The 13384-nt window shown below is 43.3% G+C and overlaps 1 protein-coding gene across 4 annotated transcripts in view; it reads right to left on the bottom strand.

Annotated features, from left to right (window-relative positions):
• atp8a1 (ATPase phospholipid transporting 8A1) overlaps positions 1–13384 on the bottom strand; it is a 114231-nt gene that overhangs the window by 17354 nt on the left and 83493 nt on the right. For all 4 annotated transcript variants that reach the window (XM_069669195.1, XM_069669196.1, XM_069669197.1 and 1 more), the window contains 4 exons: positions 7702–7776; positions 5941–6063; positions 1732–1810; positions 12–73 (listed from right to left, as the gene is read on the bottom strand). In XM_069669195.1, the coding sequence (XP_069525296.1) occupies positions 12–73; positions 1732–1810; positions 5941–6063; positions 7702–7776 (339 nt within the window). The remainder of the gene's footprint in view (positions 1–11; positions 74–1731; positions 1811–5940; positions 6064–7701; positions 7777–13384) is intronic.

The following is a 13384-nucleotide window of genomic DNA, read 5'->3' as shown; positions in this document are numbered from 1 at the left end:
GGTGCACTTACTGTGTAAACCATGTTGCCTAAGAGGAGATAGTCTGGAGTTCTTCCGTTGCCAAAAACTGTATCTGTGAATAGAATCAAAAACAGAAGCTTTTAGGGCCGAGGACGTCTCTTTTCAGAGTTCCATTAGGTGATTCAAAGAGTAAACAATCAGACAGCATGTAGGACATTAAGTTAAGTACATCTCAGTGTGAACTGTAAAACGCTCTGTTAAGCCCTTTTCCCACTGGTCAAAAAACCCGCTCACACCTGTTTAACACCCAGCACTCTGCGTTCAGACCCGGGTCAAATGACTCTGCAGTAGACCCGGGTAATTATTGTGTTGGTCGACACACTAATCTTGGCTCCCTTTCCGGCCAATGCTATGACGCGCACGGCTACAAATTCCTCCCGTCTCCGTCCAAACAGCGCTCGAACATCATTCCAAATTTGTTGGCGCCGAGTTTGATAAATAGACTGAATGAGTTATAGATACAATAAAGACCTAACCACCGTAACATCATCGCTGTTTACTAACCCTGTTTCTGGTGCGTTTGTGACGTCAGACGGTGACGCAGCAAAAAAGAGACCGACAGGAGTATACTCCACTGGCAATGGGAAAAAAGACAACTTACATTTATTGACGGGTCTTCCCGGGTCTGAAAAACCCGCGTCAACACGCTAATTTTGGTGGGAAAGGTGTATTAGAGACGTGTAAAGCATATAAAGACGGACACAGGAGCCTGAAGGGAAAAACACAGTAAAAACACTGCTTCTGTTACCGCCCTTTGAGAGAGGCTGGAATGTTAATTCTGTCTTTTGCAACTATTAGGAGAGAGTGTTTCAATGTAAATCCATCTGTAAGACTGAAAGCACAATTGGTGTGCATTAATCATGGTACTCTGAAAAAAATCTAATTTACTGATGAAATAGAAAGAACAGGACTGTTTCCAAAAAAAGGCTAATTATTCTTCCATTAATTTGGAATCCAAACTTTTCCTAAAACAGTGGTCAGAAGGAGTTCCTGAATTAATCAAATACAAATTAAGATCCAAGAGATATATTGCTCCAAACTGCCCACGTGGATTTTGGCTGCAGCTGGGGCTACAATATCAACAGTGGTCGACTGCCAGTAAAGAGGGGAAGAGAAGCTCCCTTTTCCTTTACTTCCGGCTGGTCACATGTCTCGTGTGCGCTGAGGCTTTGCTGACAGCCTGTCAGTCAGAGTGAAGGGGCTTGGCGCCTTTGTTTGGAGAGCAGGCCCAAGCTTGTGTGGTCCCCTGCTCTGGCCAGCCAAGACTTACAGGCTCAAAGATCCCTATTCTCTGTGCGCGCACACACAGAAACCCTGCATTTTAATGTGCACAAACATGCACAATTGACCTGCAGATAAATAAAGCTTTTGTGCAATAAATGTACCTGCACACTTAGAGTGATAAAAAACATCACAGTCTGCACTGAACGGTCACCTGGAAAGTTTCCGAGTGGTGTGTTTATAAAAAATGAAGTAAGTGTGAATAACTGTGAGCGAAAGCATTTCAGCAGAACACATGAGCTGCTGCGAACATGAATATACGTTTTTTAGTGTGTGTCGCTCTCGATGGAGCACACACATGTTTGCAATTCATGACTGGACGGTTGAAGAGAGAACTAATTAAGACAAAGTATGTGTGTTCGACTGTCCTCCCTCTTCTTCCACGGAACCCGCCGAGGAGCCGCGGCGGAGTCTCTGGGAGCTACTTACCATGCTGGAAGGCTTTAAGGGGGAACCAGAAGAGGATGACAGAGTGGAAGAGGCCGTTCAGACAATGGGCCCAGAAGACCTGCAAAATAGAGGGGAGAAGGATGGAGGAGGAGGAGGAAGAGAGGGGTGGGGGGTTGGAGGCGGCAGGAGATTCAAAGAAGAGAGAGAGAGAGAGGGGGGAGACAGAAAGAGAGAAAAAAAAAAGCATGAGAAAAGGGTGTGGGGAGCTCCAGCCTTCCAAGTGACCCCTGACCTGGGCCCTTTGTGCCAGCCCAGCACCAGGCTAAGTGGCGGTTTTGTCGGGGCCTCCTCGCTGAATGGCCACCCCGCTGACAGACACGTTGTATATCCTCTGTGTGTGTTATAGGGGAGAGAGAGGCTGCTGAGTGTGTGTACGAGCAGTGAAAAGCGAGGGGACAATGTCAGCATGCAGGTTTTAACTTCCAGTTATTTTAAAAGTTTAACAGAAGCAAATAAAAAAGCGAGAGAAAGAAACTTCAAACTATACGTTATCGCCTCCAAATTAAGAGCACTATACAGCATTGGTGCGTGTGCTGCCAGCGTGGGGGCTTCCACCCTCTACATTTCATTAGGCTGCGCTCCTTTCATGTGAGAATTTTAACTGGTGTAGAAATAAATGACAGGAAGGTTTAAACAAGCTGAAATCAGTCTCGAAACACACACAGGGAGACTGACAGGCCTGACAGAGATTAAACTGTTTTCATGGTAATTATTAAGGGCCTGGAAAATCGTGGCATGGACCGCAGTCTGCGTGTGTGTCTGCGTGTGCAAGCACGCAGACTTTGGATGAGTCCTTTAAATCAATATTCCCACTCCAAAACCACCTTGTTTCAAATTTACATTATGCGACGGCCGAGCCAAACACAACACTAATGGGCGATGTAGCATGAAACAGCCGTGAAATCTATTCGGCCAAAAAACCTGCTCCACATTCGTGCCCCCTTTTTCCTCCCCCGTGCTGACCCAGACGGTGGTGTTAATTCTGAGTGCTGAAAATTCATCAAACTCAGAGTAAATGGCTGACTGAGGAAAAATACAAACAAGAAAAACACCACATTTTAATCTTTGGCCTCCTTTTAATCATGGGCTCTTGGCAGACGACAAGCTGGAGTCTCACTTTCTTAAAAACAGCATTTTCAACAACTTCAGCAAAGCTGTCAGTAAAACATAAAACACGGCTTATTCGAGACGAACGGGACACCCTGGAAATTAAAATTTCTTGGGATTCATGCAGGTTTGGGTAACCATTAGAATAACTGTTAGCTTTACATGTAGGGCTTGTCCAAATACTAAGGAAAGGATAAAAGTAGTGTGTAAAGCAGGATAGCGTACAGTGATGGAAAACGTCTTGTGAGCCTTTCTAATACACCTTGGCCTCAGTGGCTCGACCTCCTCACCTTTCCTATCGACTAAACAAAGTCCACTAGCAGCCACCCCCCTCCCAGGATTACCTCACCCTCCCACTGTGTACACAAAACCCAATACATTGAGCGAGGGGTGGCTGCAACCAACCCCCACCCCTCTATCTTTGTAGTCAAATTTGGACTAAGTTATCACTAATGTAACAATCACATGTTTATGCCAATTAGCTTCCCACTGACAGGCTCAGCTCTCTATCGACTACCCCGTTCCCAAACACTGCAGGGGTGCAAACAAGCCCTAGTTTCCCCTCCACAATAATGAATGCTAATGAAATCAATAAATGTTCATAATCATTTGTCACAGTGGGATCCTCCCTTTCACCCCTGCAGCCACCCTGCTCTCTTTATTTCCCTTGTATCCCGGCAAGTTGCTAGGGATCCCCTCCAAATGAATGCCCGGTCTGTCCTGTAAAGATTCTGCCCTTTGTGGGAGTCCTAATTGCCAAAAAAGAAAAAAAGCATGAATGCCAGTAATTAATATCGAGCCAAATATTTCCAGAGCTGCCCACCCCTTCCTGTTTCTCTGCGAACGGGCGACGGAAAGAAACAGGAGATTATAAGCGAGGGAAAGGTGCTGTATAAGAGGTGATTGTTGCTGTTAAAGTGCTGTAAAGACTAAGACCACATAAAGGGCGGCATGGTTTGTTAGAGTGACTCAAGTGTCAGGAATATGTAATTAAAAGTGAACAGGCGACACAGCAGAAGCCACGCCTCAAGCTTCTAACACCCTCAGTCACTCCCTCCTCCTCTCACCTCAACACAAACAGCTTTAATTCACAAAGACAGTATCTGTTGTGTACAAAAGAGCCAGGCGAGCAAAAAGACAGGCTTCGAGGGGCCAAATTCCTGCTGGATTTTCTCGCCTCGCCTCGGGCCAGCTGCAAGGAAAATATCTCGGGAAAAGGGTGGACAAGCCAGCAAAAACAACCTGCTGACCTGGCCGAGTCATCATTTATGGGTCTTGGAAAATGTGGCCCAAACAAAATCGAGGTTCATTTGCTTCTAACTATCAGAGGCAGAGTTTCATGACCCCTTTCTGGCACAAAACGTTAATCGACTTTTTAAAGAAAAACAGTAAATGAAGGGAAAACTTAGTCAGCAACAGACTTCAAACAAATTTGTGAGGAAAAATGTCCCTCATATATACGGTTAAACTACTGGAACTAAGGCGTTGATTTATGCTGTTTGCACTCCATTTATTTAGAAGACAACAAATAGCACTTACTTTGGATGAAGCACGTCTGTGTAGCCACCAACTGACTTCTATTTCTTCAGCTTTTTTTAATTATGAAAAACAATCAAGGCCATAATGAGAGCCTGATTTACTTACATGAAGTAAACGACCCAATGACCTTCAGTTTCATTCATCATGGGAGAGTTTACGATCTCAAATGTTTTCATTATTTTTGCAATTAAAGCTTTGGCTTGCTCACACATTATTTTTACAGCTACAAAACAGATGTATTATTAGCAAAGTTGCACTTTATGATTACTTTCATTGCCATTATCATCAAATCTTCACATTTGAAAGTTGAGTCAAAGAATATTGTCTGTAAAATGGATTGATCTAGAAATTTCTGTCAGTAATATGTTGTTTGTTTAGAGGTGTTTTGAGGCATTACCTTTAATAGGGTAGCTTTATATGAGTCATCTATCCACTTGTGAGCGTTACTTGGTCACTGTGAGAATGGTCACTTTTAACAGACAAAGTGGTCCAAGCTAAGTAAACCTGGAGACGTAATTTCACACGTTCAGTGTGGTCCTGGATGGGTTAAACTCAATCTGACAGCCTTGCTCTGAGAACAAACAACTCCCTCACTTAAACAAATTGCATAATTTTCCGCAACAAACGCTGTCACACAAAGACAGCACACTCTCTCTATTCCCTCCATCCCTGATTCTTTCTGCTGCACCCCCTCAACCCATCTGACCTTCCCTGCCCCTGACCGCCATGGCCAATCCGTCTTTAATCCACCTCCATGCAGCTCAAACCAGGTCACCACGCCTGTGAGGAGGGTCCAGGGCTCTGTCTCAGCATGGAGAAAGGAGGAGACATCTTTATTACCAGCAAAGGGGGGAAAGCTAACCGACAAGCCCCTGGAACCAGACAGAATAGGTCATGCCAGGCCAAAGCAGACTACAACCGGAGACGCGCTGACTGCAGCTGCCAGGTCCCTGTGACCTGAGACGCATCAGTCCTGAACAACAAGACGAGAGGAACCTCTCGCATCATTAATGTGATGTTAATTGGATGTAAGAGATGGAACATTTGACCTTTTCCTTAGTGTGGTGGAGCACAAACCTATTTTTAAATTTTAGATGCTACAATCACAGATGAACACTTGTGAGACTAGTTGAGCTCTTTAAGATTTAAATACTCCTCTTTCAGAAGTTAAACATAAATTCACCTGCCAAAATGATGGTGTCAGAAACAGCCTGTAAATACTTAAATAGACCATAGCAACAGGCCAAATGCTCCAAAAACATTTTTTGAGAACTACAAAATGTTGATCTTTACAAGAGATATTCGCTTAAAATGTTACACCAGACTTGGAGAAACTCAGAGCTCCCTCCTAAAAGTTATGATACTTCAGCTACAAAGTCCCTGACGGGCTGAAAAAAGTTTGAAAAAAGGTAATCAGGATAACACAACAAATAACTGAAACAACAAGACCAAAGGGAAAATATTAAAGGAGTTAACTCTAAGGGTTTAAATCTGTAAATATGCAAAAATAAGAAAAGAACATGTGTTAAAGACAGGTGTTACCTTGGTATTAAAGCCCATAGCATTCTGGGAGGTTTTGTAGAGTTCAGGGTATTTCAGCATGTTCTCTTTCCGACAGGAGCGCTCAAATATCCCCAGAGTGAGAGGAGGCAGAGCTGTGAAGATCTGCACAAGGAAACACAGAAACATGATGTAATTTCAGTGAAACTTTCAGGTACCTAGTGTCTAAAACATGGTTAGCATTAATACTATATACATTCTTGAACTTGGGAACAAGGTTTCATATTTGTGTGACGAAATAATTTCAATTGAAAAGGACCACATGCTGGCTTTTTTACAGGTATTAACCACATGTATCTGATGAAGATCATGATGATGTTCTGATGAAGCCTGTGAGATGCAACAGAACACATTGGAAAAAGTCAGTAAGCAGACCTTTGCCTACTTTTCAAATGGATTTATCTGCCTCTAAAATGTACCTTTTGATCTCACTGACTAAACCCACACTATGAATGCAAAAAAAAAATCATGTAAACTTCAAAAAATGAATTCTTGAACAGTGTAGTTCAATCTAACAGCTAGCTGTTTGGAATGTATGGTTACTGCCTTTCTACATCTCTGCCACTGTCTCCATATGTTACACTTCTGGACGAATAAGCCTCATTTTGTTCTCCACTTGCCCCATTCATTACATCATCAAGACCATTGACCTTTAATCCCTTCAGGGTTTCTTATTTTGATTTGTCATGCTTTAAGCCTCTTCATATGCAAAACCCATCTCCAACGAACATCTGCAATGCTCTTGACGGAGAAGCAGGTATTTAATCCTAGCTAAAGTGTAATTTCTTAGCAGTGTTGTAATGTTGTTCTGTATAGCAGCTGCTGAGAGTGGAGTGATGGTACTGTGTGGCTGGGGGGGCTCAGCGGGTCAGCTGGTGTGAGTTCCCCTGCAGGCCCATCTGGAGTGGGAGTCTGCAGGACCAGTGGGCCACAGGACATGCTCCACTGGGCTCCTTTCTTATTCAGAGCTAGGCCAAGGAAGATCTCCATTGAGGGGAGGATTCAGTCCACTGCCTCCGACAGACTCCCACTGAGCCCGAGGAATTCCTCCAGTTTTTGGATAAAGTGAAAGACTGAAGCCACTCCCACCCACAAATACAGTACTGGTTCTAAGGAAGTGGTGTATTATTAAATGAATGCAAGAGGCAGGGCCATGGAAATGTTCTTCTCACTTGACAGTCCGTCTCTCCCATAAATTACTTCCAGTTGAGGCCAAACAGGAATGTGGGAAAATTTCACTTCACACTTCTCTCATTAATTTTTGTTTATTGAATTGAGTTTATTTTATATACAGTTTAAGGTTACATGTCAACTCCTTTTGGACTTAAAGGCGTATTAAAGATCGGACTTGCAGATGCACATTTTTTTCATCTACTTAATTCATGACAGATATGAAATATGAGTTCATTAGGAGTGGTCCCATTATATAGCCCTGTGGGACTCCTTACATCAGCAGCCAGCTTAGTTGTTGCACCATTCTTCCTATACTTTTTTATCATTTAAACGTAGCTGCCCTTGCTAACTACACTCTTTGGGGCAAGTAAAGCTATTGTTCTTTCGTATTCAGAACATAGTTTAGGGCACACAGGGAATATGGACTTGACAACAGGTCATAAATAAAGAAGAAAGTTTTCAAGATGTTGATGACATGGTTACAGAATAAAGGGATAAGTTTTGGGGCAACACAGAAAATCAGTTCTACGTCGGAGAGCAACAGAGAAAAGGAGTGAAATGGGAACTCACCACATTGTACAAGCCGATGCACCAGCGTTCAAACAGGATCTGCCCTGAGAAGCCATTGACAAACGCGAACCAGATCTAAGGGAGACAAAATTACATAAAGAATGAGTGAGAACAGCGAAAACAAGGAGAGAAAGAAGCTGCAGTGAAAATACAATCAGAGATTCATTATATGGTTACATTTTAGAGATTATCATTTTCATTGACAAACCAGGATGAAAGGAATGGTTTCATGTCTCTTTCCCGTTACTGTCATTTTAATCAGAGACTTTTTCATGAATTTGATACTGCAGGTTTTTACCCAAATTAGATGATGAGGACACTAAATCTCTGTAGTCCCTCTAATTGCCCTTTCAGAATATGTTTTCCATTAGTGATAGTGAGGCTGAGTGGTTACCATTATCAGATTTGAGACGGGCTCACAGTGTCTACAGACTGACAATCCATTTTTCTGTCCCACTATATTATTCAGTCTTCTGGCAACAGAGACTTCACAGAGAGGATTCAGGATCTCCTCTAGTGTGAAAAATTTAAATATCGGAAGGGTAATGCATCTTGCATAAATTGTGGAGTTTGGAGTAAAGTTGGAATTTATTAAAGAAAAAAAGATCTGAAAACTAATCAGGGTTTTGTTTGAAGTGCTGTCCTGTTATCAACTTATCATTAGTCCAACTTAGGCAGGTTTAAACTCAGGAAAGGCTCAGACTTTTCCACAAAGGACCAAATTAGAAAGAAGAAGAAAAAGACATGGGAAAGCCTAGACCCTCAGATGCCACCTCCCCGATGCAAATTGTCGACTGGATTCATCACTGGATTAGCTACAAACGTAAATCAAGCCCACTATTGCACTCCTTGATCTACCTGAAGACAAGCGGGTGATGGAAGAGGTTAGTTATAGGGGCCGAGTCAGGGCTGATGGAGACTTTGATATATTGTGTCAGGAAAGGGAGACAGAGGTAATGTAAACCATATGCTGGGTGGAGATGAGGCTTATCACCGTATCTTGATTAGTCATACTTATCTGAACAAAACAATGTCTCTAAGATCAGGACTGAAGCCAAGTATTCTAAATAAACTACAAAAAAAAATCAGCATTTATTAGGAAAAACATCAAGCATGAATTATTTTATTGTTGTAAAGCCGATTTATCCGACACATCCTGGAGAAGATCTGTATGTACAATCTGAAAACCGCTTGTTTGCTGACAGTGAATCAGAAATCCTTCTTCCCAGTGTTACAGTTTGACACTTCGCAGTCCAGAATCGGCTCTCGCTCACGCCAAAATCTGTCAAGGGAACATCAGGGGTTCTGTGTTTTGGCCATGGCCAACCAAGCATTTCCTCGCTTCATTTAACTTCATTATGAAGGCATGAACTGCTACAAATTCTCAGATTGGGACAAAGCCTATTTGAGGGCCCCACCCGCTGCTGCCACTCTCTACACGACCAATACCAATCTGCCACTGGACCTTTCCCATTTAGTCGTGTAAGCATATGCATGAAAACAAATGTCTGTCACCCCCCCCTGCTCACCCCCGCTTCATTCCCTTGCTTGGCAGTGGGAGTCTGGGTTCCTATAGATGAAGCCTATGTTTATGTGCGTGCCCCCAGACCCTGAGCCTCACCTCCCCTTTCTGCCACACCCACCCATCACAGATCCCAGCCTCCACTCCATCAGGTGCACTCTACCATGATGTTGTTTCTTTTATACGAGGGGGCCTGTTTTCAAATTCAAGCTGCATGTTCACCCAGATCTGGGACCATGTGGCTCTGTAACCGAGAGAATCTGAAGGTGTACAGTTCATCTGTTGGCAGTGCGAGAATAGTTTTAGGTGTTTGAGGTTTTGGCTGGCGGAAAGTACATTCAGATGTCGTTGCTATGGGTTATGCGTAGATGAAGCCCAAGCCATGAGGCAGGTTCGACCATTAGCGTGGTTAAAGCACTGGTAACGAGAGGCTAGCGAGTAGGTCAAACTGCTGAATTAATTACAGCTCGGCCCAATGAGAGGCTCCGGGTTGATATATTGTTGTGCTAAGTTAAAAAAGGCTCCTATTCATAGCATGTGGTAACTGCTTCTGTGTGAGTGTTTTGGCCTGGTCCTCGGGGTCCCAATAGATTCTCCCTCTTTCTCCCTCTCCCGTCTCTTGAGGGACAGATGCATTGATTTGCTCATTAGGGGAAGTACCAGGCAGGATTTTTCTTCCCCTTTTCTTCTCCTCATTGAGTGCCACTCAGCGGAGGGGTGTGGCTGGCCTCTCTCCCCGACTGCACATCATGAAAAACAGTAATGGAGGGAAGCGGGAGTTGAGAAAAGGGGGATTGGGCCGCGGCTATCTGAAAAAATCATTGATTCCGAGGCAGATCTGCGAGCCTTGTCTAGAAGTAGCAATGGGTTTGAGGGGAGGGGGGATAATGACATTTGTCCCCAACAATGTGAGCCCTGATACTCTTAAGCTTAGAACTCCAGAATATTAATGGAATTCATGCACAAAGCAATCAAAGAATAAAGAAGGAGATAAAGAGGGAGCTGATAAATATGCTTGAAATATGTGAAGCTACAAACGCAGGCCGTCATAATGCCCGGCGCGGCCTTTGTGGTTTCATTCAGCGTGCAATCGTCGGCAAGCTTTGCTCTCCGGCTCCGAGGCGTCTCTCGACTACATTGAGCCGCACTGAATGAGCTTTCATGTAATTGCCTCATAAATGCCACTTGTCCATCAGCCCCCTCTGTAGCACGCTGGCAATGTGTCAATCAAACATGAGTGGCCAGCTGGATCGGTCATTTGAATGAAGTTTCTATGGCTTCCTTTGGAAAGGCCTCTTAGCTTGAATGTGGCTGAATTCAGTCTCTTTTCACTCCTGCTCTTTAGTTAATAGTCTAATTTGTGATTAAGTAGAAGTTATGAATTCTGCTTAAAACTCGTTCATTGTTTCAAATACATCCTAAAAATGAAAAACACCCTCTTCAATAGATACGCGGCCATTTTTCAAGCGTGATAATGCTTCAACTGTTCTCTAACTGATTAGGACAAGGAATGCCAACCATAATCAACAGCGCGGGGGAAAGCCAAAAGAAAACACTGTGAAGTTGTTCCAACTGTCACTCAATCATCCATTGGAGTGACAACCTCACTTTCTGACTCACAATTAACCCGCAGTGAGTCACAGAAAATCCTGAATGATCACACAACTCTTCCAAGAGCCTCAGACTAAGTTGCTCTCGCATTCACTTCTTCCACAATAGCCGCAGAATCCGTCACCCTCCTACTCTATGTCTCTTAAAAAAGAACCCGTCGAGAGAGAGGGAGACGAAAAGAGGCTTAAGCAGAGTCTCCCGGACCTGGTATTCAGATTGTAACACACGCTGTACCAGACAATGGTGCTCCCGACAAAAAAAGTTAAAATTCCAGTCAAAATCGTTGATTCTTGCAAGGCAGCACGGGAGTCGACCAGAAAAACATGCAGGCACAAAAGTAAACCTATTAGGGCAACAAATGCAGCTTTGGCCCGTTCCCTGGGGCCACTGGTGTGTTAGATGTCAGGGTCTAACAAAACAGGGACATTTGAAATATTGAGGCAGCCAAACAGTGAAGAAATGTCCTATTATCTACTTGAATCCCCTGAAGGAGGGGAGCACTGGGGGAGGAGATGGAGTTATATTTTCAGAGAACAACAAAAGGTGTGCTAGAAAGGAGCTCGCCCTGCAGACAGAACTATAGATGTTATTTTATGGTTGTTGGAAAAGGACCTGCTTTGAAAAGGGGACCTGGTATGAATCAAAAAGGAGCTGCAGTTTGACACAGAAAGGATAAATGATGTTAAGAGGAGTTATGGATTCAAATAAAGGACAAAGAGTAAAAATGAAATTAAAGACGGGGTTTGCATGACTTGAATTGATGCTCTATAAACATCAGAAGTTAAGCCACCTCTTCTGAGTCAGTGAAGCATTGAAAAGTTTACAAACTGTAACAAAACAGTGACGAACATGGAAGAAATTTAACATCCAGGCAGACGGAAAATTCAATTTGCTGCAAAGTGAATTTTCTTTTGGAACTGCATTTACAAAAAGTATTTAATTTAAGCTGGAAAAGGGAAGAATGATCAAACTCTTGCAGCACCTTTAACTGCTGTTACAGCCTGGAAAGAGACCGAGCGGCCTCTTTTAGTTGAGGTCACAATAAGCCAGAAGCAGACACGCTGGAATGCAAAAGGTAGTCTACTGATTCTCCACGGTACATAAAGGAGAATGAGGATGGAAAAGGGGGATCACAGGTCAAGTGTCACAGAAAGAGGATGAACAAAAGAGGATTTTAAAGTGCTCATATTTCCATGACAGGTTATGCGGTGATGATGTTTTAAAACATGTGGCTGATCCCTCATAGCCTGACGTAGCATGGCCAGGGAGCACTCTGGTAACTGTCCCCTTTACACCGAGCAAAGGCAGAGGAAGAGTGTAAATCCCTTGCTTTCCACAGGTACTGGCCCCCCTCAGGCATTTCAAGTTTTTAAATAATTTGTTTTGATCTCTTGCGATCTGTTCTACACGTTTGTTGCTCGCTTGCGTGAGGCAAGTGCAAGGCCGGTAGATCAAACCATCTCAGCACCCCCGATGATAAAGCTCCTGCTGATAGGAAGCACTTAACCTGTCTGGTCATTCTTGGTTATAGCTCTGAACCTGCAATCAGTACCGGGTCTGGTATCTGTCACATGCCATCAAACCTACCGCACGCCAGCAGACTGATGTGCAAGCATGTGTAAACCTTACCGACCAGCATGAACTGATATAAATGGAGAGTGGAGCTGAGTCGAACAGCGTTCAGGACTTGCTTATAATTTCCATCCAAAGCAAATATTCCTCAATCATCAGCACAGTAAAACTTCAATAATCACAGGGCTGAGCAAAAATACAATGTTTTAATTCAGTGCATTCACTTTATATTGGCAGAATTCTCCTAGATGTCACGATTCCCAGAAGTCGGAATGAACAATAACTGAAATATTTCCAAACCATCAAAAATGTTTCTTTTAATTCAGAAGTTTTTTTTATACTTTGGACTGAAAACATTCAAATAAATGGAATATTCAGACGACAATAAAGCCTCGACAGTGAAAGTGCCGGCGTGTGTAGCCAGCAGTTAGAGATAAACGACTTCCAGTCAAGACTTCCTTTCCTGCATGCTGCCTTGTTACAGAAAAAGAAACCGCTTTTCTTGTGAGTGACTTTAATTAACGGCTCTCGCCTTTGCTGAAATTTCACCGTCATGATGCAGATTAGTAAAATGTAAAAATGAAGCTTTGTCAGGTCTGTCCTCAAGACGAGAAGAAAACTACTTTTAAAATGCTCGTTTGTTGAACGGAGGTCGGATCGATCTGATGCATTCAGGGAAGTCTGGAAATCTGAAATCTTAACGGCTTTTGTTACACAGCGTCAAGGAAATTTATCTCAAGTAGGAGAAGGTTCTCAGTCATGGAAATTCTAAGCTTAATATCTCAAGTTTTTGCTCTCCTCACGGACTGGTTTTACTGCATATGCCGCAGCCTGCTGATACGTGATTGGTCAATATTACTCGCACTACAAGCGTACTACAAACAGAAACCAGAACACTTGCCGTCCCTAAAATCCTCGTCCCTGCCTACAGATTCTACATGTCTATGCAGAATCTGTTAATAGAGATTATTGTGCACA

The sequence above is a fragment of the Semicossyphus pulcher genome, unplaced genomic scaffold (genome assembly GCF_022749685.1).
Source record: "Semicossyphus pulcher isolate SPU_LCO1_2020_fin unplaced genomic scaffold, fSemPul1.0.p SCAF_2, whole genome shotgun sequence".
NCBI lineage: Eukaryota > Metazoa > Chordata > Actinopteri > Labriformes > Labridae > Semicossyphus > Semicossyphus pulcher.
The sequence above is the reverse complement of the archived record's forward strand: the minus strand, read 5'-3'. Positions and strand labels throughout refer to the sequence as shown.